This window comes from Rosa chinensis, chromosome 2, assembly GCF_002994745.2.
Source record: "Rosa chinensis cultivar Old Blush chromosome 2, RchiOBHm-V2, whole genome shotgun sequence".
NCBI classification, from domain to species: Eukaryota; Viridiplantae; Streptophyta; class Magnoliopsida; order Rosales; family Rosaceae; genus Rosa; species Rosa chinensis.
The window spans coordinates 7,870,481-7,898,456 of NC_037089.1; the positions used below are offsets into that span (position 1 = coordinate 7,870,481).

At 38.2% G+C, this 27,976-nt stretch overlaps 3 protein-coding genes and 1 long non-coding RNA gene across 11 annotated transcripts; 2 read left to right on the forward strand and 2 right to left on the reverse strand.

Annotated features, from left to right (window-relative positions):
- Positions 1 to 3,249: 3,249 nt before the first annotated feature.
- Positions 3,250 to 6,545, forward strand: LOC112183539. Its single transcript, XM_024321924.2, has 4 exons — positions 3,250 to 3,318; positions 4,072 to 4,224; positions 4,494 to 5,218; positions 5,411 to 6,545. The coding sequence occupies exons 2-4, from the start codon at positions 4,082 to 4,084 to the stop codon at positions 6,469 to 6,471; spliced, it is 1,929 nt and encodes a 642-aa protein (XP_024177692.2). The 5' UTR covers positions 3,250 to 3,318; positions 4,072 to 4,081; the 3' UTR covers positions 6,472 to 6,545.
- A 557-nt stretch (positions 6,546 to 7,102) lies between these two features.
- LOC112183595 (protein FAM9A-like) lies at positions 7,103 to 9,149 on the reverse strand. Its single transcript, XM_024321969.2, has 4 exons — positions 8,915 to 9,149; positions 8,698 to 8,829; positions 8,460 to 8,594; positions 7,103 to 8,090 (listed from the first exon to the last, which is right to left on the reverse strand). The coding sequence occupies exons 1-4, from the start codon at positions 9,110 to 9,112 to the stop codon at positions 7,158 to 7,160; spliced, it is 1,398 nt and encodes a 465-aa protein (XP_024177737.2). The 5' UTR covers positions 9,113 to 9,149; the 3' UTR covers positions 7,103 to 7,157.
- A 3,499-nt stretch (positions 9,150 to 12,648) lies between these two features.
- Positions 12,649 to 15,758, reverse strand: LOC112189745. 8 transcript variants are annotated; one of them, XR_005806064.1, is made up of 6 exons: positions 15,680 to 15,758; positions 14,141 to 15,112; positions 13,891 to 14,049; positions 13,275 to 13,401; positions 13,046 to 13,168; positions 12,649 to 12,922 (listed from the first exon to the last, which is right to left on the reverse strand). It is a non-coding gene; the product is annotated as an uncharacterized LOC112189745 (long non-coding RNA). The 8 variants fall into 8 exon arrangements; XR_005806070.1 differs by having other exon boundaries at positions 14,141 to 14,747; positions 15,680 to 15,755; XR_005806065.1 differs by having other exon boundaries at positions 14,141 to 15,313; positions 15,680 to 15,739.
- A 9,507-nt stretch (positions 15,759 to 25,265) lies between these two features.
- Positions 25,266 to 27,883, forward strand: LOC112183597 (disease resistance protein RPP2B-like). The gene is made up of 4 exons (XM_024321970.1): positions 25,266 to 25,367; positions 25,466 to 25,613; positions 26,047 to 26,120; positions 26,777 to 27,883. Exons 1-4 carry the CDS (start codon positions 25,266 to 25,268, stop codon positions 27,881 to 27,883), a joined length of 1,431 nt encoding a protein of 476 aa, XP_024177738.1.
- Positions 27,884 to 27,976: the final 93 nt, after the last annotated feature.

The following is a 27,976-nucleotide window of genomic DNA, read 5'->3' on the forward strand; positions in this document are numbered from 1 at the left end:
TTATTAATAAATTAATTTTTTTAATATTCAAATTATTTTGAAATTTTTAAATAAATAATTATCAAATGAGACAAACAATCCAGCCTCATTTAAAGTCATTTGCAACAAACAATGATTCTTTTGCATATGTTGCAAATCATTATATGCGATCTCGCCTATTATTTTTTTCAATAAATATTTAGTCTTGCATTTTATATTTTCGACAACTATGCTGATTTGACATATCTTTATAAAGATATTGGCAACAATCAGGAGTTGTCGTAAACTGTTTAAATTTCTCGCTAAATTGAAAATGTGACGACTTTGGGTCGTCGCGATAAGTTGTCGCCTTATGTGTTTTACTGATTGTCAAAACCGAGGAAATTACAGGGTTGTCATTTTTTCAATATGCAACACAATTAGTTCCTCGACGAAATTATATGAGACAAACATGAAGCCTCGCTTATAAGTTTCTACAACAACAAAAATATGTGTCAAATATTAATATATGCAACAAAAATGAAACCTCGCAGTTACTTACTTTTTGCAACAAAAAAAAGTCCCGCATACAAATTTTTGATCAAATATATAAGCCTCGCAGACAGAATATGCAATGTAAACGAGGTCTCGTATATTAGAAATTGTAACAAACATAAAGTCTCGTTTATTGCATTCTGTAACACACTCACTTGTCTCGCAATATGTCATACGCGAGGAACAAATTGCGTCGCTTATTGAAAATGTAACAAACATCCAAGCCCTGCATATGGAATATGCGACGTAAACGAAATCTCATATATTAAAAATAGCAACAAAATAAAGTCTCGCATATACTTTCTAGTAACACACTTGTGTGTCTCACAATTTGGTATATGCGAGGAACCAAATGTGTCACATATTGAAAAAGCGATAACCGTGTAATTTCGTCTCTTTTGACAATCAGTAAAACACATAAGGCGACAACTGGTTGCGACAACCCAAAGTAGTCGCATTTTTAATTCAGCGAGAAATTTAGACTTTTACGACAACTTTGGGTTGTCGCTGATTACATTTTCTCTTGTAGTTTGTTGTCAGAGTGGTAATGTTGAGTCCTATTTTGTGTAATCTTAGTTCTAATAATAGTAATTACACCTCTTACGACATTGTTACAAGCTTTTGAACAAATTCGATGTCAATGTTGTAATTTTTGTTTAACTATATATAAATAGTGTAAATGAATATGGTAACTTTTGTTCTCAATGTTGTAATTTTGGTTCAAATAATTGTAATTTTTCGTTCAAATAGTTGTAAATGAGTGTATGAGATACCCACAAGTACCATAGCTTGTCTCTTTAATCATATCTACCAAATTCGGTATTTCAATTTACAGTACCAACTTTTAGACAAGTATATTTCTTTGTAATATCAATTAGAATGAATATTACTAGATTTTTTAATTTGATAAGTTGTCGAAAACCATGTATTCATATGCTTATCTGATTATATAGCTCTATTAAGTATATATGACATCAAGTTTAGTCATTATCAATAAAAACTAGTTATTAACGATCTTTTACTAGGTTACTTAAAATACATGTACTATTAATATAGTATTAGTATCATTAGTAATAATACTAATACTATTATAAAAATAATTATGTTTGTATTTCTTAATATACATGTATGTGTATTGAAAATTAAAGTATATATAGCTAATATTTAAATAATCAGTAGAGTGTGTATTTACCAAAACCAAACTAAATTTTTCAGTGATATTCGATTTCGGTTTTATCGGTTTAGATTACCAAAAAGTCGTTTTACCAAACTTAAAATATCGGTTAATATTCAGTCAGTGATCGATAATTACCAAACCAAATGACAGCTCTAAATGAAATATGCATAAGATGAATCTACCTTATACTTTTCATAAATTATAGAGTTAAAGACACACCCCACTTCCTTTCAAAAAAAAAAAAAAAAAAGACACACCCCACTTAGTATTGTGAACCAGATATTAGTAGAAGGTGTCGACCGTAATTCTAGATCACAAGCTGAAAGTGTTTTAGCAAGGACTGAAAGTGTTGTGACCATGTCCAACATTAGTAACAATGAAAAATTTGTCTGATCTCCAATGAGGAGAGTTTAAACTCCAATTAGTTGGTTGACTATTGTGTGTTGTGTTGACTAGGAACAAAACAAGTCAACCGACCAAAATCCAGACCAGATTTCCGTCTGTCTCATCTATTTATTTATAAATTAGGTCATCTAGGGCTTCGCTGACTTCCCCCAGAATCGAAAGCATGGGAAAGCTAACCGCCGTAGACGACGGAGATGACCCCAACATCGGCGCCTCAATTCTCATGCGCTTCACCGACTCCAAGTCTCCAACCGCCAACTCGACCTCGAAATCCGCAAACTCATAGTCGTCATGTCCGGGATATTCCGAGACCACAAGGCACCTCCGACGCCATTGGCCTACTTGGGCGCCACGTGTACCTCTCTCGACATAGCCGCCGCCTCTAAGCCTCAAGCTTCCGGTCTCGTGCTCGACGCCTACCTCACGATTCTGTCCATCGTCATCCCAAAAGTCCCTGCTGCGTTTCTGATCAAGAATCTAGGGCTGGTGGTTAATTCCTTAGCGCGACCTTTCCTGTCTTCGTCTCCGATTGACAAGAGTACCAGCTGCTTAGTAGTGAAATGAATAGCTGAATTGTTCATTGCCATCACAAACTGACAAACGTCGTCAACAATTGGTCAGATGTTTCGGAATTGTACATCTTCTTCCTCAGCTTCGCTACAGTTGACGGCCGCAAGGGATCTTATTATGTTCTTTCAATTGATAGAATTCATATAATCAAAATTCACTAGTACCAATGCACAATTGTTGATAGCTACAAATTACGAGACAGGCTACCGTACCCCCCTCTATGAGATACCTTTTTTTTTTATAGAAAATTACAAAGAAGTGTCACTTTGAGACTTATATAACTCATAAGGCCACCTAAATTGTTTTGTACACATAAGGCCATTTTAGGGCCCAAAACTATCAGCTCATTTTTATGCTATACCTATTTTACCCTCACCTACCTAATATTTAAATTTCTGTTTCAGATTCAGTTACTCAGTCTCTCTCTCTCTCTCTCTCTACCGCGATGAAACTCTCTCTCTCTAGCAAACCGTGAAGCGCTCTCTCTCTCTCTCTAGCTCGCTCAGGAAGACGACGCTCTCTCTCTAGCAAACCGTGAAGCTCTCTCTCTCTCTCTCTCTAGCTCGCTCAGGAAGACGACGCTCTCTCTCTCTAGCTCCGAAACGAAGATGAAGCTCTCCCTCTAGTTCGCAACAGTCTAATCGATCATTGAGGTTTAATTCCATATCTCTGCACTCTGTTTAGCTTGATTTTTACTTCGATTTCATCACTGTAATTTCGTTTTTGTTTTGATTCGATCTCAGCCTTCTCTCTCTACAATTTGTATAGCTTGATTTGTATTTCAAATTTCATCAATGCGATTTCATTTTTGTTTTGCTAAACCTAAATTGTGCGTAGCTTATAGTTTAATTAGCTGTTAAATCATGTGTAGTTGTTGTGATTTCATCACTGTATCAATGTGTTTTTGTTGAAAGTTGATTGCACAATGAAACTGTTGTGCAAGTTGATTGTTCATAGCTATCTCTGTTAACTAATGCAGGTTTTAGCTGATTTGTACAGTCAAAGTTACGAATGCAGTTTGTAAATGCTACTGATACAGTTCAGAAAAGCAACTAACAAAATGAAATAATTCTACATTTGCTGTTTTGTTATATATTCTTTGTTTTTTCCTCTTGCCTTTTAATTCATATCAAAACTAGAAGCTGATTGATAGACTGATAGGTTCGCGGTGCAGCGGCACGCTGCTGTCTTCATTTTTCATTATAATACCAATTTTTGTCATGTCTTCATTTTTCCTTTTTGATTACATATAGTAGCTTTGTATAACTGTTATAGTGCCTTTATCTTTCTGTGGTAGTAGTTTTCTTTTCCTCTGCTAGTATTCATTTTCAATCTGATTCCAGTAGCTTTTCTGTTTGATATTGCGAATAGAAGCTAATTATTCTTCCTCTAATGTGTAATTGCAGTAACTTAGCCATGGATGCAGAACCTTATGCGAGGTGCACGTATATGTTTGAGACGATCATGTTCGTTCTTGATATGAAGCATACGTTTAATGATATTGTGAGGGAGGTCTCTATGGGTTTTAATAATTTGAATCTTGGTTCATTCTACTTGAGGTATTCTTTCCCTGGATATAAAAGCTGTGTGTTATCAAGTGATATGGATGTGAAATTGATGTTTAGGTGTATGTTTGATTTTAAATTGAATTCTGTTGATATTTTGGTGAGGGATTCTAATGGGAGCACCATTTTGGTGCCTTATTGTGGTGGGAGTAGTAGTTTTACTTCTGCAACAACATCTTTGGATGATTTTTCATTGCTTCTTTATGTTTGTCAGTGGGTTCAAGCAATATTATTGATGCAAGTGAATACTTGGGGTGTTATAGGCCAGAGGCTCCAAAGAGTTATCTCACTCATGAGTGGCAGGGCTTTATAAGGCATGAGGATCAAAAGTTCGAAGGGGGAGTGTTAGAATTTAGGGAAAAGTTGACCAAGTTTGCTATTGAAACTGGTTTTCTTTTCAAGTACACACGGAATACCTCAAGTCGTGTTATTGCAGAGTGTGCTAAGAGATATTCTGATGGTTGTCAATGGTCTATTCGCGCTTTGAAGAACACAGTGAATGGATTTTTCTACATAAAGAAGTTGAATAATGTTCACACATGCAAAGGAGTTCTTAGGCAGCAAAAGAGTAAGCTTTTGGGGTCTCATGTTGTGAAATCGGAGATTGCTAATGAGTTGAAGTCCAATCCTCAACTCAAGCCTAAAGAGATTGTGTCTCGTTTCAAGCATTCTTTTGGTTTAGATGTGTCTTATAGGACTGCTTGGTATGGGAAGGAGTTGGCTAGAAAAGCTGTCCATGGTCATGATGGTGACTCATATTCTCAGCTGCTTTGGTATCGTGATGCTATTTTATCTAGTAATCCGGGCTCTTATTGCATATTGGAAACTGATCCTTCAAGTAATCGTTTCGAACGTTTCTTCATTTGTTTTTCTGGTTGCATTGAGGGTTTTAAGTCATGCATTCCGCTTCTGTTCGTGGATGCGGCTCATTTGAAGAGTAAGTATAAGGGATACATGCTCTGTGCTACTGGAAAGAATGGAAACCAAGGTATGTTTTATTTTGTGTCCTCTGCTCTGTGCTCAGTATCTTGGACGGTAGCTTTATATACCTGTGATAGTATATATCTATGCCTATGATAGCATCTTTCTGTACCTATATCAGTAGCTTTTAAAGGGTCAGTAGCTTCTGTTTCAGTTTCCATTTTCAAATACTAATTATTTGTTTTATCTTTTTTTGCAGAGTTCTTCCCCTTTGCATTTGCAGTTGTAGATTCTGAAAATCATGCGAATTGGGATTGGTTTTTTGATCATCTATATAACATCTTGTCTCCACAAGGTAGAAATGTGACTTTTGTTACTGATCGACACAGCGGACTGTTGAATGCTGTTTCCAGGGTATTTCCAGATTCTCCTCATTCATACTGCTACTACCACCTTAAGGAGAATGTTAGAGGTGTGTACCGAAAGCAATCTGGAAATTATTTTGTTGACAAGATTGTAGAGGAATTTATGAAAGTTGCTTATTCACCTACATTAGCAAGCTATAACTTCAACTTGCACAACTTGAAGAAAGAAGGTGGTCCGCCTATTGAAGAGTTTCTGCGATCTTTGCCGTTGGAAAAGTGGTGCAATGCGTTTTTCAAAGGAAACATGTATGGTGAAATGGCAAATAGTGTTGCCGAGTCATTTAACAATTGGACTAGAGATTTGCGTGAGCTTCCTATATTTGAGATGTTTGAAGGCTTAAGGGTTAAGGTTATGGAGAATATGTCTGAGAGGAAGGTTGCATGCAAGAGGTGGACCACTATTTTGTGTCCTCCAATGGAGGCTTTGTTGAAGAAATCAATGGATATTGGGCGGCATTGGGCTGTTAGTATGTCTAGTGAGACTGTTTTTGAAGTTCATTCTGATAAATCAGTGGCTGTTGATCTTGGGAACAGCACTTGCTCTTGCCGTCAATGGCAAATTAATTCATTCCCATGTTCACATGCTCTTGCTGCAGTCCAAAAGGTTGGAGTGGAACCTGTGTATAGTTACATTGAGCCGTTTTACACCTGTCAAAGCTACATGGATTCCTACACGCATGGTATTCATCCTATACCAAATATGGAGAAGTTTTATGAAGATGCAGCTAGTTCAACTTCTGTTGTTAAGCCTCCATTGGTTAGGAGGCCATCCGGCCGGCCAAAATCTGTTCGAATGAAGTCTGCAGCAGAAGGAGGCACGAGGAGGCGTATCAAGTGTGGCCGATGTGGTGAGTTAGGGCGCCACAACAAGATAACGTGTACTGCGCCAATCTGAAAGCTGGCAGTAGTACATGAACAGATGGTGTATCTTTTTACAACATTAACAGTAGTTTTCTATAACAATTTGAGTGTCTTTCCATACCATTTGGAGTAGCTGTTACTATACTGTCATTCTTTTACAGAGCAGAGCTTTTACTTGTGTTGGCAACTATAAATGAACAGAGTATCTTTATACAACATTAACAGTATCTTTTGATCACCCTTGCAGTATCTGTTTATATGATTGGGAGTGGCTTTTAGTGATGATGTAATAGCTTTTACCATATTGGCATTTTTTAACATTGAGAATAGCTTTTGAGATTGATGTGTAACTTATGAGTGTCAATCCATGAAACTTAAAAAATTTCTACATCCACAGAAATTTTGTCTAATGGTTTTGACATAACTTTCAAATCAAACCTGGAAATGGACATTAAAGAAGAAAACTAATGCTGAAAGTAACAAAATAGACATCAATTTCCATCCAACATTAAAGCTGAAAATTAAACATAAGGCTACTGTTAACAGTTCGTAAAGCCACTGTCAGTACTTCAAAATACTACTGTCAGCCCGACGACATTTTCATAGCCTAAAAAAAAATCTATGTCAACATAAAGGTACTGTCCACATATGAAAATCTACTTTCATTGCCTAAAAAATCTACTGTCAGCACTGCATAAAGCTACTGTTTCCGATTATCATCTAACGCCTCTTGCCGTTCCTTGTTCTTTTAGAGGTGTACGTGAACTCCTTGTCTTCAGTAGCCTTCCTTTTTTTGTTCTTGATTCGATCCACCATTGAATTTCTCTTTACAGATTGCTTCTTCCCTTTCTTCATCTTTTTAATTGGTTCCGCTTCAGGTTCTGCTTCTTCATTAGCAGCTTCTTCTTCAGCAGCAGCTTTTTTCACCCTTTCCATTCTCCTTGATCGTTTCTTTGTTTCCTGTTTCTGAGAAGACTTGCCTTCTTTATCTTTTCTTATTGATGTGTGCTTCTTTCTGGTTGTTCTCACCTCAGGTTCTTCTTCTTTGTCTTCATCATCATCTCCACCATCTTCTGCATCAACTCCTTCTCCACCCTCTTCCTCACCATCTTCACCATCGGCTCCTTCTCCACCTTCCTCACCATCTTCACCATCAGCTCCTTCTCCACCCTCTTCCTCACCATCCTCACCATCACTGTTACTGTTTTCTATATCATCTTTCCGTAAATCCTCTTGAGAATCCAACATATCTTTCTCCAGTAGCTTTCTTTCCATTTCCAGCAATTCATTTTCCAGATTGTGTATCATTTGTCTCTGCTGCTCAATGACATCCTCCAAGTTCTTTTTTTCCTTCTCAATGGTTGTAAAAACTTTCCACTTCTTCAACAATTTGTTCTGCAAGATCTGTATCTTCCTTGTTGCTATATTGTCTTCCTCAAAGGCTTTGTCCAACATCTCCCAATATCTATCATTCTGCCTTGCTAGCTTTTCATTCTCTTCGGTCAACTTCTTCAACAAGCCTTGAGTTTTCTGGTTTTCTTCTTGTGAGAGACTCATCTGAGTTGTTGCTTCTTCCAACGAGCCTATTAAGTCCTTCATTCTCTTCTGACTTTCTGCTTCTTCTTTTCGCCGTTCTTGGGTGGTTTTCTGGTGCTGTATCAAAAAATAAAAAATAAAAAACACATTAAAAAGCTACTGAGGTGGTTATAAAAATCTACTAACATAGCTATACAAAGATACAAACTTGCTCAAAATTGATTAAACGAAACTGAAAGTTTGTTAGCTACTGATTTGAATACAAAAAGATACTTAAAAATGGTTAAAGAACTGACATAATCATACGAATCTACTAACTCATCCATGAAACTGAAAGCTTCTAAAATTTTTAAAAAGCTACTGATGAGCTTAAAAGAAGCTACTCAAACAGTTACAGAAAACTACTAAAATTTTCAAAGAAAATTAATTGGGTATACATCACATAGGCAGAGAAAGCTAGTAACCTAGGCAAAGAAAGCTACTTACCCAATCTCCAAAAGTTGGAGTTACAAAGTCTTCCTCCCTCAGCTCTTCATCTGATGCTACTCCTCTGTTTCTTCCTCTGATGTCATTCATTGCCACTTCCAAGTCTTCATCCGTCAGCTTTCGGTCAAACATTTCCTATTTTTCATCAAACAAAGTACACACAATGTTAAAGACTAGAACAATATATTTCTAAACTGATTTCTTATTGCAAATTTATTCTTTATTTTTCTTTCTTTACCTCTATCTGCTCGTTGGTTAGTTTCTCCATTTCTTTGTGCAGCTTGACGAGTGACCATCTTATGAAATTTGGCGACCCTAATTCATTTCTCTTGATTGCTCCTCCCATCTTTGTCTTCTCAGCTAACCAATACTGTTACACAACAATAAGAAAAACATTAATTTTGAGGGCTAAATCTACTGATATGTTAATGAAACTAACAGTAGTCGTTACTTACCATGATTAGCGGCAAACAACCTGACAAATTGACATCTTTGTCTTCCTGCTTCTTACTTAGACCATTGTGCAGGTGGTCTAATACTAAGGTTGCCCATGAATATCGTCGCCAAGAATTCCATTCGGTACAAATTTCTACCAACTTCCAGGACAATGTAGAACCTGAGGTGCAGAACAAGAAGGATACGAACAGACTCATGACGATTAGCGATGCCACCTCACTTGCGACTTGATTCCTTGTGTCTTTCAAAGATTCGGAAAGTGCACTATCGACCATCGCTTTTGTCACTTTCTTTGCATCTCCAAAATACTTGTCGATGATGCGATTCCTCGTTGGCTTCTGGTGATGCTTGTTTAGCTCGAATGTGACACCTTCCAATAACATTCCAAGGCAGATAGCTACATCTTCACGGGTTATTTTCAGTATCCTTTCCCCAAGCAGAAACCCTTTCTGATTGATGTCGTATGTCTTGACCATTCTATGAATGTCCTCATCTACTTTTCTGCATTCATTGTCTTTTAAAAGCCCATGATGGAAGACATAAATGATCTCCCAGAATGGTGTCCTATTCAACCTCAACATTACATCTGGACTGATCATCCCTTTGTAGGTTTTCATCTTGTCATTGAATGACTGTAGACTTGCTCTATACTGTGGTGTTCGGTCTCTATGTTCAGCCATTTTTCCTTCTGCAAGTAGATACCAACAAAGCTACTGAGGCTACAAACAGAAAATTACAAACAACAAAAATGCTATGTTACTGCGAAAGACTATGAAACCTACTAGCAACGAACACAAAAGCTACTACCATAAACTATGAAACTTACTAGCAACAATCACAAAAGCTACTAGCAACGAACACAAAATCTACTACCAGAAACTATGAAACCTACTAGCAACGAACACAAAAGCTACTACCAGAAACTATGAAACCTACTAGCAACAATCACAAAATCTACTACCAGAAACTATGAAACCTACTAGCAACAAACAAAACTACTAAGGCTACAAAAGATACAATAACAACAAAAAAAGCTATGAAATGTTACTGCAAAAGCCCACCAGCAACAAACACAAAATCTACTATCATAAACTATGAAACTTACTAGCAACAATCACAGAATATACTACCATAAACTATGAAACCTACTAGCAACAATCACAAAATCTACTACCAGAAACTACGAAACCTACTAGCAACAAACAAAGCTACTAAGGCTACAGAGAGAAAAAAGCACAAGAAATGTTACTACCAGAGAGAAAGCGCCGACGGAGTTGAGATTGAGATAGAGAGAGGCGCCGACGGAGAAAGCTACTGAGAGAGCCTACGGAGAAAGCTACTGAGAGATCCGACGGAGAAAGCTACTGAGAGAGAGAGGCGCCGACGGAGAAAGCTACTGAGAGAGAGAAGCGCCGAAGGAGAGAGCTATTGAGAGAGCGCCACCGACGACGAGAGCGCCGGTGATGGAGAGAGCGCCGCAGTGACAAGTCGAGTCGAGATCGGGATCGAGAGAGAGAGAGAGAGAGAGAGAGAGAGAGAGAGAGAGAGAGAGAGAGAGAGAGAGAGAGAGAGAGAGAGAGAGAGAGAGAGAGAGAGAGGCGGTTTCTGATTCCAAATGACCTAGAATGTGAAATTGGGTCTGTTTAGATAGCAGTGGCAGAGCTGTAATTTCTTTTAATTTTAATGTTTAGAATTTAACACCAATTCTAACCTAGTGGCCTTAAGAGAAAAAAAAATATTTAGTGGCCTTAAAGATAAACAAACATTGAAATATTCACTTATCTGTAATTTTCTCTTTTTTTTTTTTAATATACAATAATTTAATATGATGGTAACCTGATGAATTGGTCATCAGGTTACCCAATCAATTTTTGACACATGGCATTTAATAAAAATAAAATTACTAATTTAACAACACATTTGTCATTAATTTGTAATATTGTCTATATACATGTAAATATTTTCTTAAATGGAGATTTACCTCAATTACACAATCGAGAACCATATTACATGAATGAGGACATATGTTTTATTTGGTAGAAAATATGAAGATTTACCACTTGTACAACACATTTGTCGTCAATGTTGTAAAATAGTTCATAAACTGGTAGATATTGTCTTAGAAATTGTAATTACCACAAACAGGACAGTTATTACAAATTTTTAATCATTTGTCCTTATATTCGTAATAAGCGATGTCAGAGATGTAATTATTTTCTCAATGAGGAAGATCACACAAGGTACAACCCCAATTACACAATCGAGAAGTAAATTATGTGATTGAGGACACATGCTCTATTTAGTATTAATATTAAGACTTACCATTTGTAGAACACATTTGTCTTCAATTTTGTAAAATAGTTCATAAACTAGTAAATGTTGTCTTAGAACTTGTAATTACTAAAAATAGGACATTTATTACAATATTTTTGATCATTTGTCCTTACATTCGTAATAATCAATCCAAGAGATGTAACCATTTTCTCAATATGGAACATTACACAAAATACTACCCAGTTACACATTCGAGAATCATATTACGTGAATGAGGACACTTGCTGTATTTGATATGAAATATGAAGATTTACCACTTATACAACACATTTGTCGTCAATTTTGTAAAATGGTTCATAAATTGGTAAATATTGTTGTAGACCTTGTAATTACTACAAACAGGACAGTTATTACAAATTTTTAATCATTTATCCTTATATTTGTAATAAGCGTTATCAGAGATGTAATTATTTTCTCAATGAGGAAGATTACACAAGGAAGACTTGAACAGGAATAGTGTAGTTAGAGGGGGGACTTGCTTCCCAGAAGTTACTTGGATATCCTGGTGAGCTAGACCTTACTTGGATATCCTGGTGAGCTAGACCTTACTTGGATATCCAGGTGTGCTAGACCTTACTTGGATAATGGTAGAAGTAAAGTATTGTCGATACCTTAATTGAATGTTGAAGGCTTTGTATGGTTTTGAGATTCCATTGAACTGCATGTTGGTATATGTATAATTGTCCTATTCTGGAGTTAAGTTGCAGATTCGGGTGAGTTTGGCAGAAACTAAATTATAGTTAAAGGTTTGGTTTGGTGTTGTGGAAATTAGTTGTTCGCTTGAACTATTTACGTGATTTAGGATTGGTCGAAATTGGTATATAGGTGAAGCTCTCGGCAGTCTGGGTTGCACCCGTTTGTGGAAGCTGATTGCACGGGTGCTTGCTGCAAGCTGGGCTGTTACTGCCAACTCTTCAACACTCTGACTGCATCTTTGGTGTAGTGTTGGAGAACACACTGAATGAAGTGCATCTGTTCCTAGTTCGAGAACAGAAATAAGCTGTGTGTATCATCATAGTCACACACCAGAGTACAATTGTATTTGACAATTATGGCAATGATGCAGACAGCAATATGATCTCGGACGTTACCAATAGCATATAATCTGTTCATAATTTTAGGTGACCATTCATCTGTTCATATATGATTCCCCTCAATTATTTCCTACATGAAGTGTGGTGGCAAGTCTGGTGAACTAAAAGTGAAAGTGTTTTACACGTACATTTATGGGGGTGATCGGAACTACCCTCAACAATGGTCCAGAGACATAAACATGCGTTTCTAGAGTTCAAGGACTTGAAACATAGATCATTCGGAGACTCTAGATTACCGTCCACCTCCAAGGCTTGTTCTCGTAGAGTATTGAAATGAACAATAACAATCGGTTGAAAAAAAAATATGAGCACCTCTGCAACCATTCCGGTATTAAATTTTGACCAATGTATCGTCAACCAACCCATATGATGGGTACATAAAAAGGTACAAATGAGAGGTGAGATATACATCAGACTATTTCGGAAGTTTCCTATTGCTTTTTATGCAGTCTTGAGTTAGGGGAGTTACAACGCCAAGGGTGAGAGAGGTTGTCTTGCTGATTCTTGGTCACTGAAATCGATCTTCCCCTGAATCGGGCTGCTGCTCATCACCTTAGAGCTAGATTTTCACTTGTTTGACTGCAAAAGGGGAGAATGCATAAAATTAGATCCTACTACAATTTCATGGACATGAAATGCCAAGGAAAGTGTAAGAGCATAGTAAAACATGCAATCAAAGCTATTCTTCTCCCTTTCTCTCACCTTCGTTGATACATCAGTATGCTTTCCATCAGAACCAGAATTGTTTCTTTCCTTGCGGTACTGCTTTAGTAATCTTTTGTTAGCTTCATCTAACACTTTGTTTTCTTCGAAAAGCAATTTGACCTGCATTCATCATAATATATATGGGATATCATTAGTTCATTACACTATATCAGGTTTGAGATGGAAGTGGAAGAATCAATATTAGAAAACGTTCTGCTCTTCTCACCTCCTCTTCAGCAGAAAGAAGATTGATCCTTTGATGTTCTTTATCCTTCTCCAGTGTTTCATTATTCTTCTGAAGTGTTTTCAACTCAGCAACTAGCGATAAAACTTTTTGAGATGACGGCCTCAAGCTGCCATGTAAACGAAAAGAAATTTTAAGCATTCTTTGACTTCAGAAAATATAAATTGACACCCATATATCAGCAGCAGATGAAAGTAGACTGGGCAATTCAAAATGTCGGCAGTAAAACAATAATCTGCCTCAAAAATGACTCAAAAAGAAATGCAACTTGTAATCTATCTAAAACCATTTGAAAATAGGACCAGAAAACTTGAAGCACAAATAATTCTCAGTAATGGAAGTACAAACAATTCTACAAATAGTTTCCACAATCATTCGAACACTCTGATTGCAATTCCCATCCAATTTGAATTTCCATCCAAATTACCAAACTGTGTCCATCCAATAAACCAACTTATCAACAAGTCAACAGGCAACAGCTCGATCAACTAATGGAGATATTCAGAAATGCAGCAACTTGAAGCTCAATCAATTTAATGATTTTAATCATACAATTTGATTATACATTCATACAAATATACAATACCCAGCAACTTACCAAGCTTGATTTCAGCAACTAACCAAGCTTGAAGAGTGAAACCAAGAATGTAAGTGAAAACCCAGAAACCGAATCCAGAGTGTAACCAACAGTTTCTGGCTTTCTGCTTTGCTGCTTGAGGAAGAGAGCAACCAAGTTCGAGACTTCAAGGCCATTCGACTGAAAACCCAGAAAGTAGTAGAGATGTTCATGAGATACAGATCGATTGAAAAGTAAAAACCCAGAAATTTCGATAAACTATTTGACTTACCACCGTTAGTCCGTCACCGTCGAGTATAGAAAGGGCCGTCGAGGAGAGAGGCTGAGATGGAAAGGGTCCATGCCGCAGAGAGAGAACCCGTGGGCTGGAGGCTGAAGAGGACTGGAGGAGCAGTGGAGTGGAGGGGCGCGGTGGAACAGAGGGAGACTGAGGCAGAGTCGCGCAAAGAGAGAGAGTCGTGGTGGCACAGCGAAGCGGAGGCCCGACGCTGGAGGCACGGTGACGAACTGAGAGTGACGGCGAAACGGGATACCTTCTGAATAGGTCAGCTTGTTTCGAATATCCATGACCCTTGGATATATTACTGATCCAACGGTCACAAATATTCACAAAACACACAGTATGGGATACCCCCCAGTACTGTAGAATTTCCCACAAATTACATGCAACTCAAAACTCAGTAGTCGTATACTTGTATACTAATTACTGGTTTAAAAAGAGGTCCTTTTTTTAAGGTAAGGACTAAAAGTGGTGATAATTTACTGATAGGGATTGGTAATGTATGCTAACTGATTCCAGAACAGGTGAGAATGCAATTATATATGTTTGTGTCTTCCTGATGTACTGCAAAGTTTTCAAGGCACACCGCTGTTTGACCCTGAAACCAAAAAGATTACTGACTTGTTGAATGAGTATTCTCCACTAAGGAACCATGATGTAAATGCTAGTGCATCTGTTCTCTCCCAAGAAGAGAAGGCCTGGTATACTTTGGATGTTGTGAAAGTATACTCTTATGTCAACCGAGGACAGAACTGCCGTGCCTGTCTACTTTAAAACTCTCTTGGAACTGAACCAAATCCCTGTTACAGCGCGGATCGTTCATGGTTTGCATAGACTTTGTCTTGACCCATCTGCAGACGTTTCTCCTGAATTGTTGTTCGATCTAATACGCTCAATATGTCTTTCTGTCACCCAACATAAGATGATGCACATCCTGAAAACTACAGCTGGAGTGGCGAAAGTCTACTCATTCAACCAGAGAGTCTGCGAAATTAATCTCCCTATTGTGTTTGATGCACTCAAAAGGCATACAGTTATTCCACCCACGCTATAACTCTTCTATTTACTAACTTTGTTTGCATATAATTTCACTCCGAATACGTTAGATATGCTTTTCTCTGACTGATTGAAATTCTTTGCATTTGTCAGTTATATTGGGAAAGCCTATAGCAAACAACATTCCATGCAGTGCATGCATTTAAGTGTCTAATTCATGCTTGTATTGGTGAAAGCTTAATCAAAGAGGGAGTTGACCGTGGGGTGATGAATGCAAGTATGGATGATGGAATCAAGTTTGAGCCAAATATAATTGAAAAACAGTCAAAACTGTATGCTACTATTCAAAGCCTGCTTGGTTATCGCAAGTTCGCAACACTACTATCTGGACCCTTGCTTTTGAAGTTGTTTCAACAATGTTCGATAAATTAGGTCTGTTTTCTGTCTTTGAGATATTTATATTTGCTAAAACTCATGAACCAACTCACATAAACTAGAAATTGAAGCTTCAATGGAAGAAAATGAAACTCTAACCTGAGGTAGAAGACGAAGCACAGAGAGAAATAGAAGCAACTTGGAATTGAAAACTTGATGGTTTTTACAGAATGATTCTCTACTACGAATTGAAAGGGAAATACAGAGTAGCTATTTATACTAATTCAGAAAGTAAACTTAACACACTAATTAAGTTGGTCAACATTGCTAATTAAGCTGGATTCTTCTGGATTGTCAACAGGATTATGCCACGTGTAGACCATGGTGCGGTCAGGATGCGCTCTTCATGCAACAGATCAGTATGACGTTGAGTCAGGCTCAGCGTGTGATTGAGTTGATGAAGTCACTGATACGTAAGCTTGAATTTGAATCACTTGTAGGGGCTTGACTAGTTTGACTGAGAACCTCGTCTTGAGCTGACTTCGTATTCCTTTCAGTAAGCTTTGCTTCATTAGCCATAGCAACAATATTACTAGCCATGCTAGCACAAGAATCATTCTTTTTACCTTTATGCTTGACCACATCACGAGCATCACCATCAACGGCATTAGCATCAGCTTTAGAATTTATCATCATCTTAACAATATTCATATACTTACTTTAAGGTTTCCATGGTTTTTTCTTTTTCTTTTTCTCTTTTTCCTTTTTGTCTCTGAGGACTCAAAAGTTGCCCTAGTCTTTTTTTCACCAAACTATGGTTCTTCAACATGGTGCTTGGATGAGCTGCACAAGATTCTTTAATGCAGAGAAGATATGGGGCCAGTAGTAATGCCACTGTTTCAACTTTTTCCACCGCACAAGATTCTGTTATACGGCACAACTATATATGGCAGAAGAACAAGGTGAAATATTTGAAAGCCTTTACCGAACATGAAGAAATATATATGGAGGAAGGGAGCATTGTCAGAAATGTGAGTAACTGCTCTCCATCTCCTTTCTTGTACACACTCCTATATCTATACATGTTTTCTAATTTTGAAAAATAAGTCATATAGGCTCTGGAAGGGTAAACAAACAAATGGAACGTCATATAGCAAATGATATCCTTGTTGGGTCTGGATTAAGTGATCAACTGACTGTCAGATTTCATTCATTCACTTGTACGTAAACTTTAACTCAACCTTTTGATTTTAGTTTTTCTTTCTGACATTCAGGGACGAGGCAAATGTCATAAAAAATATCATTCGTGCAAGAGCAAAGCATGCATGTTCAAATGTTGACAAGGGCTTGGTAGGAATGGATCATGTATTACACACTTACATTACTGAGGAGTCCTCTCGGCCGTCAACTTCTTCTCCCTGTCCTCATCAAGATCACAATTACAACGTCTTTTTAAGTTTCAGAGGGGCAGACACCCGCTCCAATTTTGTGAGCCACTTATATTCTGCATTAGAGCGGAATGGAATTTTCACCTTTTAAGGATGACAAAAGGCTTGAGAGAGGAAAATCCATTTTGCCAGAACTTTTAAAAGCAATTGAGGTCTCAAAAGTCGCTATTGTCATTCTTTCACCAAACTATGGTACTTCAACGTGGTGCATGGATGAGTTGAAGATTCAGTGCAGAGAAGATATATATGGGACAAGTAGTGATGCCAGTCTTTTACCAACTGCAGCCTTCTGTTGTACGGAATAACTTTTTAAGGCAGAAGAATGAGGGAAAGTTTTGGCAGGTCTTACCAGACATGAAGAAGAGGAAAGGGGCAAATTAAAGCAATGGATCGCTGCTTTGTCAACTTGGCCAATCTTTCAGGCCTCGTTGTTCAAGAGGGCATGTGAGTATATATGTGTATGAATATAGTAATTCTCTCCTTCCTCTTGTCCGACATATAAAAGAAGAAGAATTTTTCTTAACATGAGAAAGAGTCGGTTGAAACTTGAGAGGTCACATGATCTAAAAGTAACTATTTCAAATATTAAGAGTCAGATAAAATGTTTCGTTTACTTTTAGTTTTGCATAACACATTAACATGCGAAAGAATTTGTTTTTATCAGGGACGAGGCAGATGTCATCGAAAGTATTGTTCGTGCGAGTGCGAGTGTGCGACAGCAAAACATGTATCTTATAGGCACTCAATATTGACAGGGGCTTCGTAGGAATGGATCCCCGCATTGATGATTTTTTACATAATTACATATGTCCATGGTCTGATGCTGTGCGTATTATAGGGGTTCATAGGACGCGGGGAATAGATAAGACAACACTTGCCCGAGCTGTTTATGATTAAATTTGTCGATGTTTTGACCATAGATGCTTTCTTTCCAATGTTAATGTTGAAAGTTAATGCACATTGATCATTTAAAATAATCTACATCAATCTAGAAAAGTCTAGAGCAATCAAGTGAAGTCTAAGATTTACTAGATTGATCTAGAATTATCAAGTCATTGCAGCAAGTGTACGTCTAGAACAATCATGTGAGTCAGAATGTAATCAAGTGCAGTAAAGTCTAGAAGTGACTAATGTGTGGTAGTTAATTAACCACAAAACAATGTCGATCGGTGGTTCTATTGGTGGTGTAAGTCGGTTAACATGTCCTATATACATGTGTATGTACTCTTGTAATTCAGTAAGAAGAAGAAGAATCAAGGAGAAACATTTAAGCAAGAAGTGAAAAGCTTTTCCTCCTCTGTTCCAATCTCTTCGCCTCTTTTTCGAAGTGTCCTACTAAACTCCTTCTTCCAAACTCTTGGTCTTAAAACTCGAGTCCTGAACACATTGTCCTAACCCGTTACTTTTAAAGCTTCTGCACCAAATTACAATAGTGGTATCTGTTTGAGCCCAAAAGTAATTTTGGCAAGATCCTTTAGTGGATTTAGCACAGCGGGTCGATACCTGCGGCCCAAAAATAAGCCTGCTTGGGATTGGGTTACAGCTTCGCCCATTCTGTGGTCCATAAGGGAAACGAAACCTTATTGGAGTCAAGTAGCAGAGATTCAATAGGAAACTTCAATCAATAATCCTTCTATAGCAAGGAACAGTCGAAACCCTAGTTATAAATACCAGGTTTTAAGGACAGAAAAAAATGACCTCTCTCAAATCAATCAATCCCAGCGATTACAAAGCCTCCCCGGAGCAAACCTTCAACCTCGTTGAAACCCGGTGACCGCGCGCCAGTCCTAGTCTCTCCAAGAGTCGACTGTCAGCATCACCAGATTAACTCGGCGACCGTACTTCCAGTCCTAGTCTCTCCAAGAGCCGACTGCCAGTACCACTACCACCGAGACTCTCTCAACCAGCGAAGCAAGGGTAACGCCCTCGCAACCCAGCGAAGCTAAAGTCACGCTTTAGCAAAACCCGTGCTTTCTCCAAACTTCCCAGTGATTGCTCTGCTCAGCCTACAACGTTGAGTATCGATTCGGTGACGCGAAGAGATCACATCCAAAGTCCTTATCCGTAAGGCAAGAAGTCCTTTCTCGGAAGGCTGGAGAAGAACCTTGTGGCAAGGTTGGTGCTCTCCTTGTCCACAGCGTTTGAAGAAGAAGTCAGGTCAAGGGACTCCCCCGACGACTGCACCCCATGGTGCTGGCACACCCGCACACACGCTCAAAAGAGACAGTTTGCACGCCAACTGGTTTTGGAGCCGAACAGTATCAAAACCACAAATTCTAACAGCTAGAGAAATGTGTAAAGAGAATGGCCTAGTTTCTTTGCAAAAAAATACTTCTTTTCCACATCATGGATAAAGTTGAAAATGTCGAGGATGAATATATCGGAGCAGCTATGATAGAAAAATGCATGTGCAGAATAAGGGTGCTTCTTGTTCTTGATGATGTTGATCAATTGACGCAATTAAAAAAATAGCTAGATATAGCTACTGGTTCGGTGCAGGCAGTAGAATAATCATAACAATTAAGCACAGATATTCATTTGCTGAATGCACATGGTGTTGATGTTGTCTATCAGGCTACTCTGTTAGGCCCTAATGAAGTACTTGAACTTCTGAGTTTAAAGGCTTTTAAGAAAATCTCCCCGCCTGAAAATTATTTGGAGCTATGCCACAGCATTTTAGCCTGTGCTCATGGACTTCCTTTAGCTCTTGCAATTATGGGTTGCTTTCTGTTTGGTAGAAGCACCAATGAATGGAGAAGCTAGTGCAATAGATATGCTCAAGAAAAGACCTAAAAGAAGTATCACTGATGTGCTTCAAATAAGTTTTGATGGACCAAGGGAAATAGAAAAAAAAATATTTGTTTAAGGAAAAGAGAATAGTTGTGTGTTTTCATTGATAATAGGAGCTCATAGGGATTACAAGTACATATTCTTGGAGTACGAGGATTCTTATTCTAACTAGAACTAGGAGTCTAGAACATTCTCTCCTATTATAACTATAAAATTAATCCTAGTTTGACAAGGCACACTGAAGTTAACATTCTTCAACACTCCCCCTTTTGCCGCACAAACTTGATGATGACGCTTTGATCGTTGCCTCGTTAAAAACCTTGCTCGAGTAATAAAAACCATGTAGGACAAAAACAACCTCGAGGAGGAGAAAAAGAGTACAATACGTCCTTCACTCTTCGAGATCAAACATGTGGACATCATGCCTCCCCCTGATGTCGACATCTCCCCCTAATTGCTACAATCATGGGTTCAAATAACTTTCTCAATCTGATGCTCTTCACATGTTTCTCAAATGTAGATTTAGGTAACGACTTAGTGAATAAGTCCACTACATTATCCTTTGATTGGATTTGATTCACTTCAGTTTTTAGAAGTGTTTGTTGTTACTGATTATAGAAAAACTTAGGCAATATATGCTTGGGGTTGTCACTTCAATGAAACCTAGCTTCATTTATTCAATACAAGCTGCATTATCCTCATAAATACATGTAGGTTCATCTGTGGTAGACTTCAAACCACAAGTTTCTCGAATATATCTAATTACAGACCTTAGCCATATGCATTCACGCACAACTTCATGTAGAGCAATAATCTCTGCATGATTTGAGGAAGTAGCAACAAGGGTCTATTTTGTAGACCTCTAAAATATCGCAGTGCTTCCCATGGTAAAGACATAACCAGTTTGGGAGCGACTTTTATGAGGGTCAGAGAGATAACCTGCATCAGCAAAACCTATCAAAACAGCACCATCATTTTGATGTAAGGGAGGAGGGTGACGGCGGCGGCGCGCAGTGTTGATGGTGGATTTCGGGCCAATGGAGTCCAAATCCATTCTTTTGTCCTTTCTTTTCTCTCTGTAGGGATAAAATAAGCTCATATCAATCATACCGTTTAAGTATCGAAAGATTGTCTTTACACCAATCCAATGGCAGCGTGTTGGCGCAGAGCTATGTCTAGCTAACAAGTTTACTACGAATGAGATGTCCGGTTGTGTGCATTGTGCTAAGTACAATAATGCGCCTATTGCACTTAGATAGGGCACTTCGGCCTCTAATAATTCTTTGTCCTCATCCCTTGGACGAAACGGATCTTTTTCGGGCTCAAGACTACGGCTGATCATTGGAGTATTCACAGGCTTCACTTTATCTTCATTAAATCGCTTTAGTATTTTCTAAGTATATGCTGACTGATGGATCAAAATTCCATCACTACGGTGCTCGAGTTCTAGTCCGAGACCGTGTTTTCCCAAGATCTTTTATCTCAAATTCGGATTTCAAGAATTTAGCAGTTTCCTTATACTCATCTAGAGTTCCAATTAGGTTCATGTCATCAATATAAACTGCTACAATTGCAAATCCGGAACTTGTTATTTTAATGATCACGCATGGGCATATTTCATTATGAATATATCCATTCCCAATCAAGTAATCACTTAGACAATTATATCACATCTGTCCAAATTATTTTAATCCATATAGTGAGCATTTTAACCTTATTGAAAACGCGCTCCGTGATTTAGAGCCACTTCATTTAGGTAATTGAAGTCCATCTGGAACTTTCATATATATATATATATATATATATATATATATATATACGAGAAGACACATTCTCCCGTAATGGACGTTATAACGTTCCGCTACCTTGTCAGTTTGGTAGTTTCTGAAAAACTTGACATGCACAAGGTAGCGGAACGTTATAACGTCCATTACGGGAGAATGTGTCTCCTCGTAGTCGATTTCAGGACGTTGTGAGAAACCTTGCGCCACAAGGCATGCTTTATATCTAACAACCTCATTTTTCTCATTACGCTTTCTGACAAAGACCCATTTATGACCAACAAATTTTACACTTGGGGTGTCAGCGTTACCGGCCCAAATACTTATCTCTTTGCTAGTGAATCCAATTCATCCTAGATTGCATCTTTCCATTTAGGCCAATCTGCTCTTCGTTAACATTCTTCAACAGAGTGAGATTCAATATCATCATACTCTATAATTCCCTTTGAAACAGAATGTGCAAAGGCATCATCAATAGTATTAGAGTCTCTATTCAACGTCTCATGTACACTAGTGTAATTCATTGTGATCTCTCTATTCTCTAGAATTGGTTCTGACATTGGAGCGTCCCCCAATGATGTCTCTTGGACATAACCATAATCCAGAATATTCTCATAAGACGGATTATTTATATACCAATGATTAATGGATCATTTTGTGCCAAACTCACTTTTTTCTTGGGCGAGAATCCATCGAATCTATAGGCCTTCCGCGCTTCCTGGTGGGAGCCATGACCTTAGTCACAACGTCACCACTAGGGAGATTGGTGCACATTATCAATTCTCTAGCAACCATTTGAAGTCTTTTAATGGCAGCTTCTGCGAGACTATTTTGGGTGTGAACATGAGGAACTGGATGTTCAACTTCAATCTCAATGGACATGCAATAATCATCAAGAGTGTGTATGGATGAGGGAAAAAATGATAGAATTTAATTGAAAGTGAGGATTTCATAATTCTTAAAAGTCAATTCCCTCGTTTGGCATTATCAGATTGGTAATTTTAAATTTATCTGTGTAAAAAAATGAAGGAATTCGTTATTTAAATTCCTTACTTCAATTTCCACTAAAATATGTGTCATTTACGAATTCCTTTGCAGTATTCAATTTTTATTTCCAAAACAAGACTTTTATTTTATTTTATCTTTTTATTCGTTTTAAAATTTCTTAATTTATTACACATTTCAAATCTTAAATAGATGCAACCAAACAATAGAAATTGCAATTAATGGAATTTTAGATTGATGGAGTTAAAGATTCCATCATTTATAAATTCCTACGGATTTTATAATTTTCTCATCCAAACGCACCGCAAATGTTTTTGATGTAAACTCCCCAACATTATCAAGACGGATTGACTTAATGGGATGATCAGGGTGGTGAGCCCTGAACTTAATAATCTGTGCTAGGAGTTTAGCAAACACAACGTTCCTAGTGGACAAAAGTATGACATGTGACCAACGTGTCAATGCATCAACCAACACCATAAAATATTGAAATGGTCTGCAAGATGGTTGGATAGGTCCACAAATATCACCTTAGATTCTTTGTAAGAATGAGATATTTTTCTTAGTGTCATTTGTATAGGATGGTCTCGATCCTAATTTTTCTAAAGAGCAAGCTTTGCAGAATGAAAAATGGGCTTTAGAAGCAACCAATGAGGATTTTGGTTGAGCCATGAAGTCACAATTGACTTGAGAAGTAGAGAGGGGAGCCAAATCTCCATACATGGTGTCAAAGCCATGATTTTGCCTTAAAGGGATCACGGCGCCGGCGTTAGCTAGCCGGTGGTATACGGCGAAGGCGCCCCGAGGTGCGGCGGCGGTGTAATGCTCTCTTTGAATCGACTTTTGATTCGTACTTCTCTTCTTTATGAAGAAATGATGTCCGTGTGAAGTCTTTAATATACGGATCATCATGTCACGACCTGGGTGTCACAAATGGTCATGCCAAAGCATATGTGTTGGAATCCCATAAGTCATCTTGCATGACATGATTAGATTCAATGATTTGAATAGTGGTTGCATACAACCCACTAGAACTACACATAAGTTTCTCTAATACTCATTTATCATTATGTTAGGAGTCATTAGAGGTGATGCAAAGCAACTCTTGTCCATTATCACAATGTGTTTCCACATGAAAACCATTGGCTCTTATATCTTTAAAGCTCAAAAGGGTTCTTCTGGCCCTAGGAGCGCAGAGAGCTTCAGTGACATTATTGATTGTGTCATTTGGCAACAAGAATTAAGCTAGTCCTGGACCATGAATCAATTTAGATGACCCTGCCATCGTAGTCACTGAAGATCGAGTAGGTGTCATCTCAAGAAATAACTGCCTATTTCGAAGTATGGTGTGCGTTGTAACACTATCCACGAGGCATTCTAGCTCTTCGGGAAACATACTTGAATGAATAAAGTTTGAATCAAAATCGATACTTTATTTCAATGAAAACCAATGATTACGTCAAAGTTTCTAAATCAAAATTTAATCCAAAAATGATAATCAAGCTTCGACAAGTAGTAGTTACTCAATCCTTTCGGTAAATCCAATTTGGTTGTGACTAAGTAAGGTAAGGAGAGATTTTGGTGAAGCTATACTCACTTTTAAAACCTCTCTCTCAGTTCAAACCTTTCCTAGACATTACAATTAATTGGGTGAGCCTAGTGAGAAAGAGTTATAACCGCTGTCTTTGTTGATAATTTCCAAAATTTGAATTTGGATTGAAAACAATGACGTTTGTATGGTCAAATTTTGATGCTCATGAACGCTCTTAGTCTGTAATATTTTGATGCTCACGAAAGCTCTTAGTCCATGGTTTACGAATGCTCTTAGTTCGAATTTAGCGTGAACTCCCCATGGTTCTGCTTTTGTGAATCGAACCCTGAACCCATGTTATAAGAAAGGTGGGATGTAGGAGAAGGGATTTTGTATGTCCTCGAAGAAAAATAAAGAATTTAAATTTCAAAAAAGGGGAAAACTTATTTGTGAATTTCAGAGCTTGAAATTCTCAATACACGCGCGTGTTGATGCAGATGTGTAGGTTTTTAGGATTGCCACTTGCTATCAATCCTGAAGTAGGATCGCAGGCTGTTTCGCGATGCTGATTGCGTGGTAGGATTGCAGACGTGCAAGATTGCTGGTGTGCTTTCGATCCAAGAGCGGGATTGCAGTCGAGCTTCAATCCTAGGTGTGTGTAGGCGGGCTTATACACTAGGCGTGCAGGTGCTGCACAGGTAGGTAAAAGCAATGTCGCAGGGGCGCTGTGCTTGGCGGAGGTAGGTGCGCAGCAAACGGGGACTTCAGCTTCTTGAAGCTAAGGTTAGGGCTCGTGCTGATAACGTGTTTAAGGAAATGAGAATTGTAGAGAGAATTGGGAGGATAGTTGTGTGTATTCATTGATAATAGGGGCCCTATATATAGGGATTACAAGTACATATTCTTGGAGTACAAGGATTCCTATTCTAACTAGAACTAGGAGTCTAGAATATTCTCTCCTATTATAACTATAGAACTAATCCTGGTTTGACAAGGCACACTAAAGTCAACATTCTTAAACAGTATTCCTACATATCACTTGTTTTTATAAGGGCAAGGATAGGAATCTTGTGACAGAAATACTAGACTATTGTCAGCTTCACCCTGATATTAATTCAAGTGTTCTTGTTGATAAATCTCTCATTACTATTTCAAACAACGAAATCTGCATGCATGATTTGCTACAATAAATGGGAAGGGAAATAGTTTGTGAAGAGTCCCCTAAAGAGCCAAGCAAACGTAGTAGATTATGGTCACATGAAGACATACACAATGTGCTGAAGAAAAATGAGGTAAGAGATAGTTTCATTTTATTCGACTAATCTGTTATGTCCTGTGGTATTCTTCGTATTATCCAGTTCACTTATTATGCTTGTTCTTTTGTAAATAGGGAACAGAAGCAATTCAAGGCATGGTAATGGATTTGCCGGAATTAGAAATGGCTCATTGGCACCCAGAAGCCTTCTCAAATTTGTCTCAACTTATTCTTCTCCATATTCGTAATGTGAATCTCTCGAAGAGCCTCACTTGTCTGCAAGGTTCTAAAAAACGGCCTAGGCGGCCGACTAAGCGACGCCTAGGCGCTAGGCGTCCGCATCCCGTTCCGATTTTGGTCTGGGCGAAGTGGTTAGGCGTTGAGCCTCCAGGCGGCCGCCTAGGCGGGTTAGGCAGAGGGTAGGCGGCCTAGGCGGACTTGTTCAGGGCTGGGCGCTGAATTTTTTCTTCTTCTTCTGATTCTAGCCAGGTATCAAAAGAATGAAGAAGAAGATTCAAAACTCAAAATCATTTAGAGCTACCCTCTGAACTGAAGCCCAGTCCTCGACTAAACCCTTGATTCAAAATTGACAACCCAACGCCGGCGACTTGATTGACAGTGGTGGTTCCGGCGATGAATCCGATGAGAGAGAAAGCTAGAGACCAAAATTCAAATCTTGAGTCTGAACCCGATGACTGGAGCTTTCCTTGGTGAAGGCAGCGAAGATCTTAGGTGCTTGGTTGTCAATTTTGGCGAGAGAAAGAAGAAGGATGACGAGAGACTGAGAGAGGTAGAAGATGAGAGACTGCAGAGAGGAAAATAGGAGAGTTCACGAAGAAGAAGAAGAAGAAGAAGAAGAAGAAGAAGAAGAAGAAGAAGAAGAAGAAGGCAGATTTTTCTAATCACACTTAATTGGAAAATGACAATTATGTCCTCACACTAATTAATATAATTACAATCAATAACACTCTAATAAGAGAGTGAGATAATTAAAACTAAAAGAAAAAAAACACACACTTGTTTATATATATTAATATACACACACACACACACACACACACACACACACACACACATATATATATATATATATAAAATAAAGTAATAATAAAAAACCGCCTAGTCCCCGCCTAGGCCTCTGGGCGCTAGGCCCCGAGCTACCGCCCGACTAGCGCCTAGCGTTTTTTAGAACCTTGCTTGTCTGTCTGGTTCTTTGAGACTTGTGGAATGGATTGGGTACCCCTTAAGATCTCTCCCACAAAATTTCAAACTAGATGAACTTACTGAACTTAACTTGTGCCACAGCAACATTAATCAGCTTTGGAAGGGAAAAAGGAGGTATGCCTGTTAGCAATAGCTTACTGTTATTTTATATTCTAAAGCAATTTGATTTATCCGTGGTAAGTCATAGTTTTGATAGTTTGTATATAATTGTTTAGTGAGCAGTGTTTGGAGAAGTTGAAGCTCATCAAACTCTGCCATTCCCATAACATTGTCAAAACGCCAGACTTCACGGGCGTTCAAAATCTTGTGACTTTAGATCTTGAAGGATGTATAAATCTGACCCGAGTTCATCAATCCCTTGGATTTCTCAAGAGGCTGGTTGTCCTGAATCTTAAAGACTGCAAAAGTCTTGAGAGCCTGCCAGGTAAAATCGAATCACAGTCTCTTGAAACTTTTATTCTTTCTAGCTGCTCAAAGGTTAAGAAGATCCCTGAGTTTGCTGAGAATATGAAACATTTGTCGACGCTTTGTCTCAAGAAGACTGCCATAAATGAACTACCTTCCTCGATTGAATACCTCAGTGGCCTTGCTTCTTTGGATCTAAGCAACTGCATAAACCTTGTTTCACTTCCGAGCACAATTAATACGTTGAAGTCTCTTAAAAAGCTTAATCTTTCTGGATGCTTGAAACTTGGCCAAAGCCATGCAAGTGTAACAGAATGGAACGATATTCTAACACATGGTTGTGAAGTGGTTTGGGAATATTTCTCATGGTCCTTGTCTTCTGTATGGATGCAAAGCGACAATACAGAGCCAACGAGTATGCCGTTGTCTTTATCTGATCTGTGTAGCTCTACAGAGCAAAGAATGAACAGATCACTGAGCAAGCGGTTGCCTTTATTTGGTCTTTGTAATTTAACAGATCTAAACCTAAGTAACTGCAATCTTGGTGACACAGCATTTGCCAACAACTTCAGATGCTTTCCCTCTTTACTGGCATTAAATCTCAGTGGAAATAATTTTTCTAAGCTTCCCCCAGGCATCAGATCATGTTTGAAACTAGAGAAGATTAACTTGGAGAACTGCATGAATCTTCAAGAGTTGTCAGGCCTTCCTTCAAATAGTACATTGGATATAAGAGCAGATGGTTGTTCTTCACTGGAAATGTTGCTTCATGCATTCAATTTTGATAGATTGAACATATCATATTTGAATTTCATCAACTGCTTCAAAATAAAGGACAATCAAGGCTGCAATAGCATATCATTTGAAATACTGAAGTTATTCCTTTGCCATGTACTTCTATCTCTTCTTTGTAGGCCGGTGTGAGTGTTTTTACACACATATATATTGATATATAGACACCGACATTAATCAATTATTGACCAAAACGACACCTGTATTAATCAATTACCGTCCTAT

Bases quoted from the DNA above. Each gene is read 5' to 3' on its own strand.
- LOC112183597 (XM_024321970.1), top strand. From the start codon at position 25,266: ATGGGAAGGGAAATAGTTTGTGAAGAGTCCCCTAAAGAGCCAAGCAAA. The intron at 25,368-25,465 runs GTAAGAGATAGT...TTTTGTAAATAG, and splicing joins ATGTGCTGAAGAAAAATGAG to GGAACAGAAGCAATTCAAGG. The intron at 25,614-26,046 runs GTTCTAAAAAAC...TCCTTGGTGAAG, and splicing joins GAGCCTCACTTGTCTGCAAG to GCAGCGAAGATCTTAGGTGC.
- LOC112183595 (XM_024321969.2), bottom strand. From the start codon at position 9,112: ATGAGTCTGTTCGTATCCTTCTTGTTCTGCACCTCAGGTTCTACATTG. The intron at 8,595-8,697 runs GTAAAGAAAGAA...GATGAAAAATAG, and splicing joins TAACCAACGAGCAGATAGAG to GAAATGTTTGACCGAAAGCT. The intron at 8,091-8,459 runs GTAAGTAGCTTT...TTTTTGATACAG, and splicing joins CTCCAACTTTTGGAGATTGG to CACCAGAAAACCACCCAAGA.
- LOC112183539 (XM_024321924.2), top strand. From the start codon at position 4,082: ATGGATGCAGAACCTTATGCGAGGTGCACGTATATGTTTGAGACGATC. The intron at 4,225-4,493 runs GTATTCTTTCCC...GGGGTGTTATAG, and splicing joins CTTGGTTCATTCTACTTGAG to GCCAGAGGCTCCAAAGAGTT. The intron at 5,219-5,410 runs GTATGTTTTATT...CTTTTTTTGCAG, and splicing joins TGGAAAGAATGGAAACCAAG to AGTTCTTCCCCTTTGCATTT.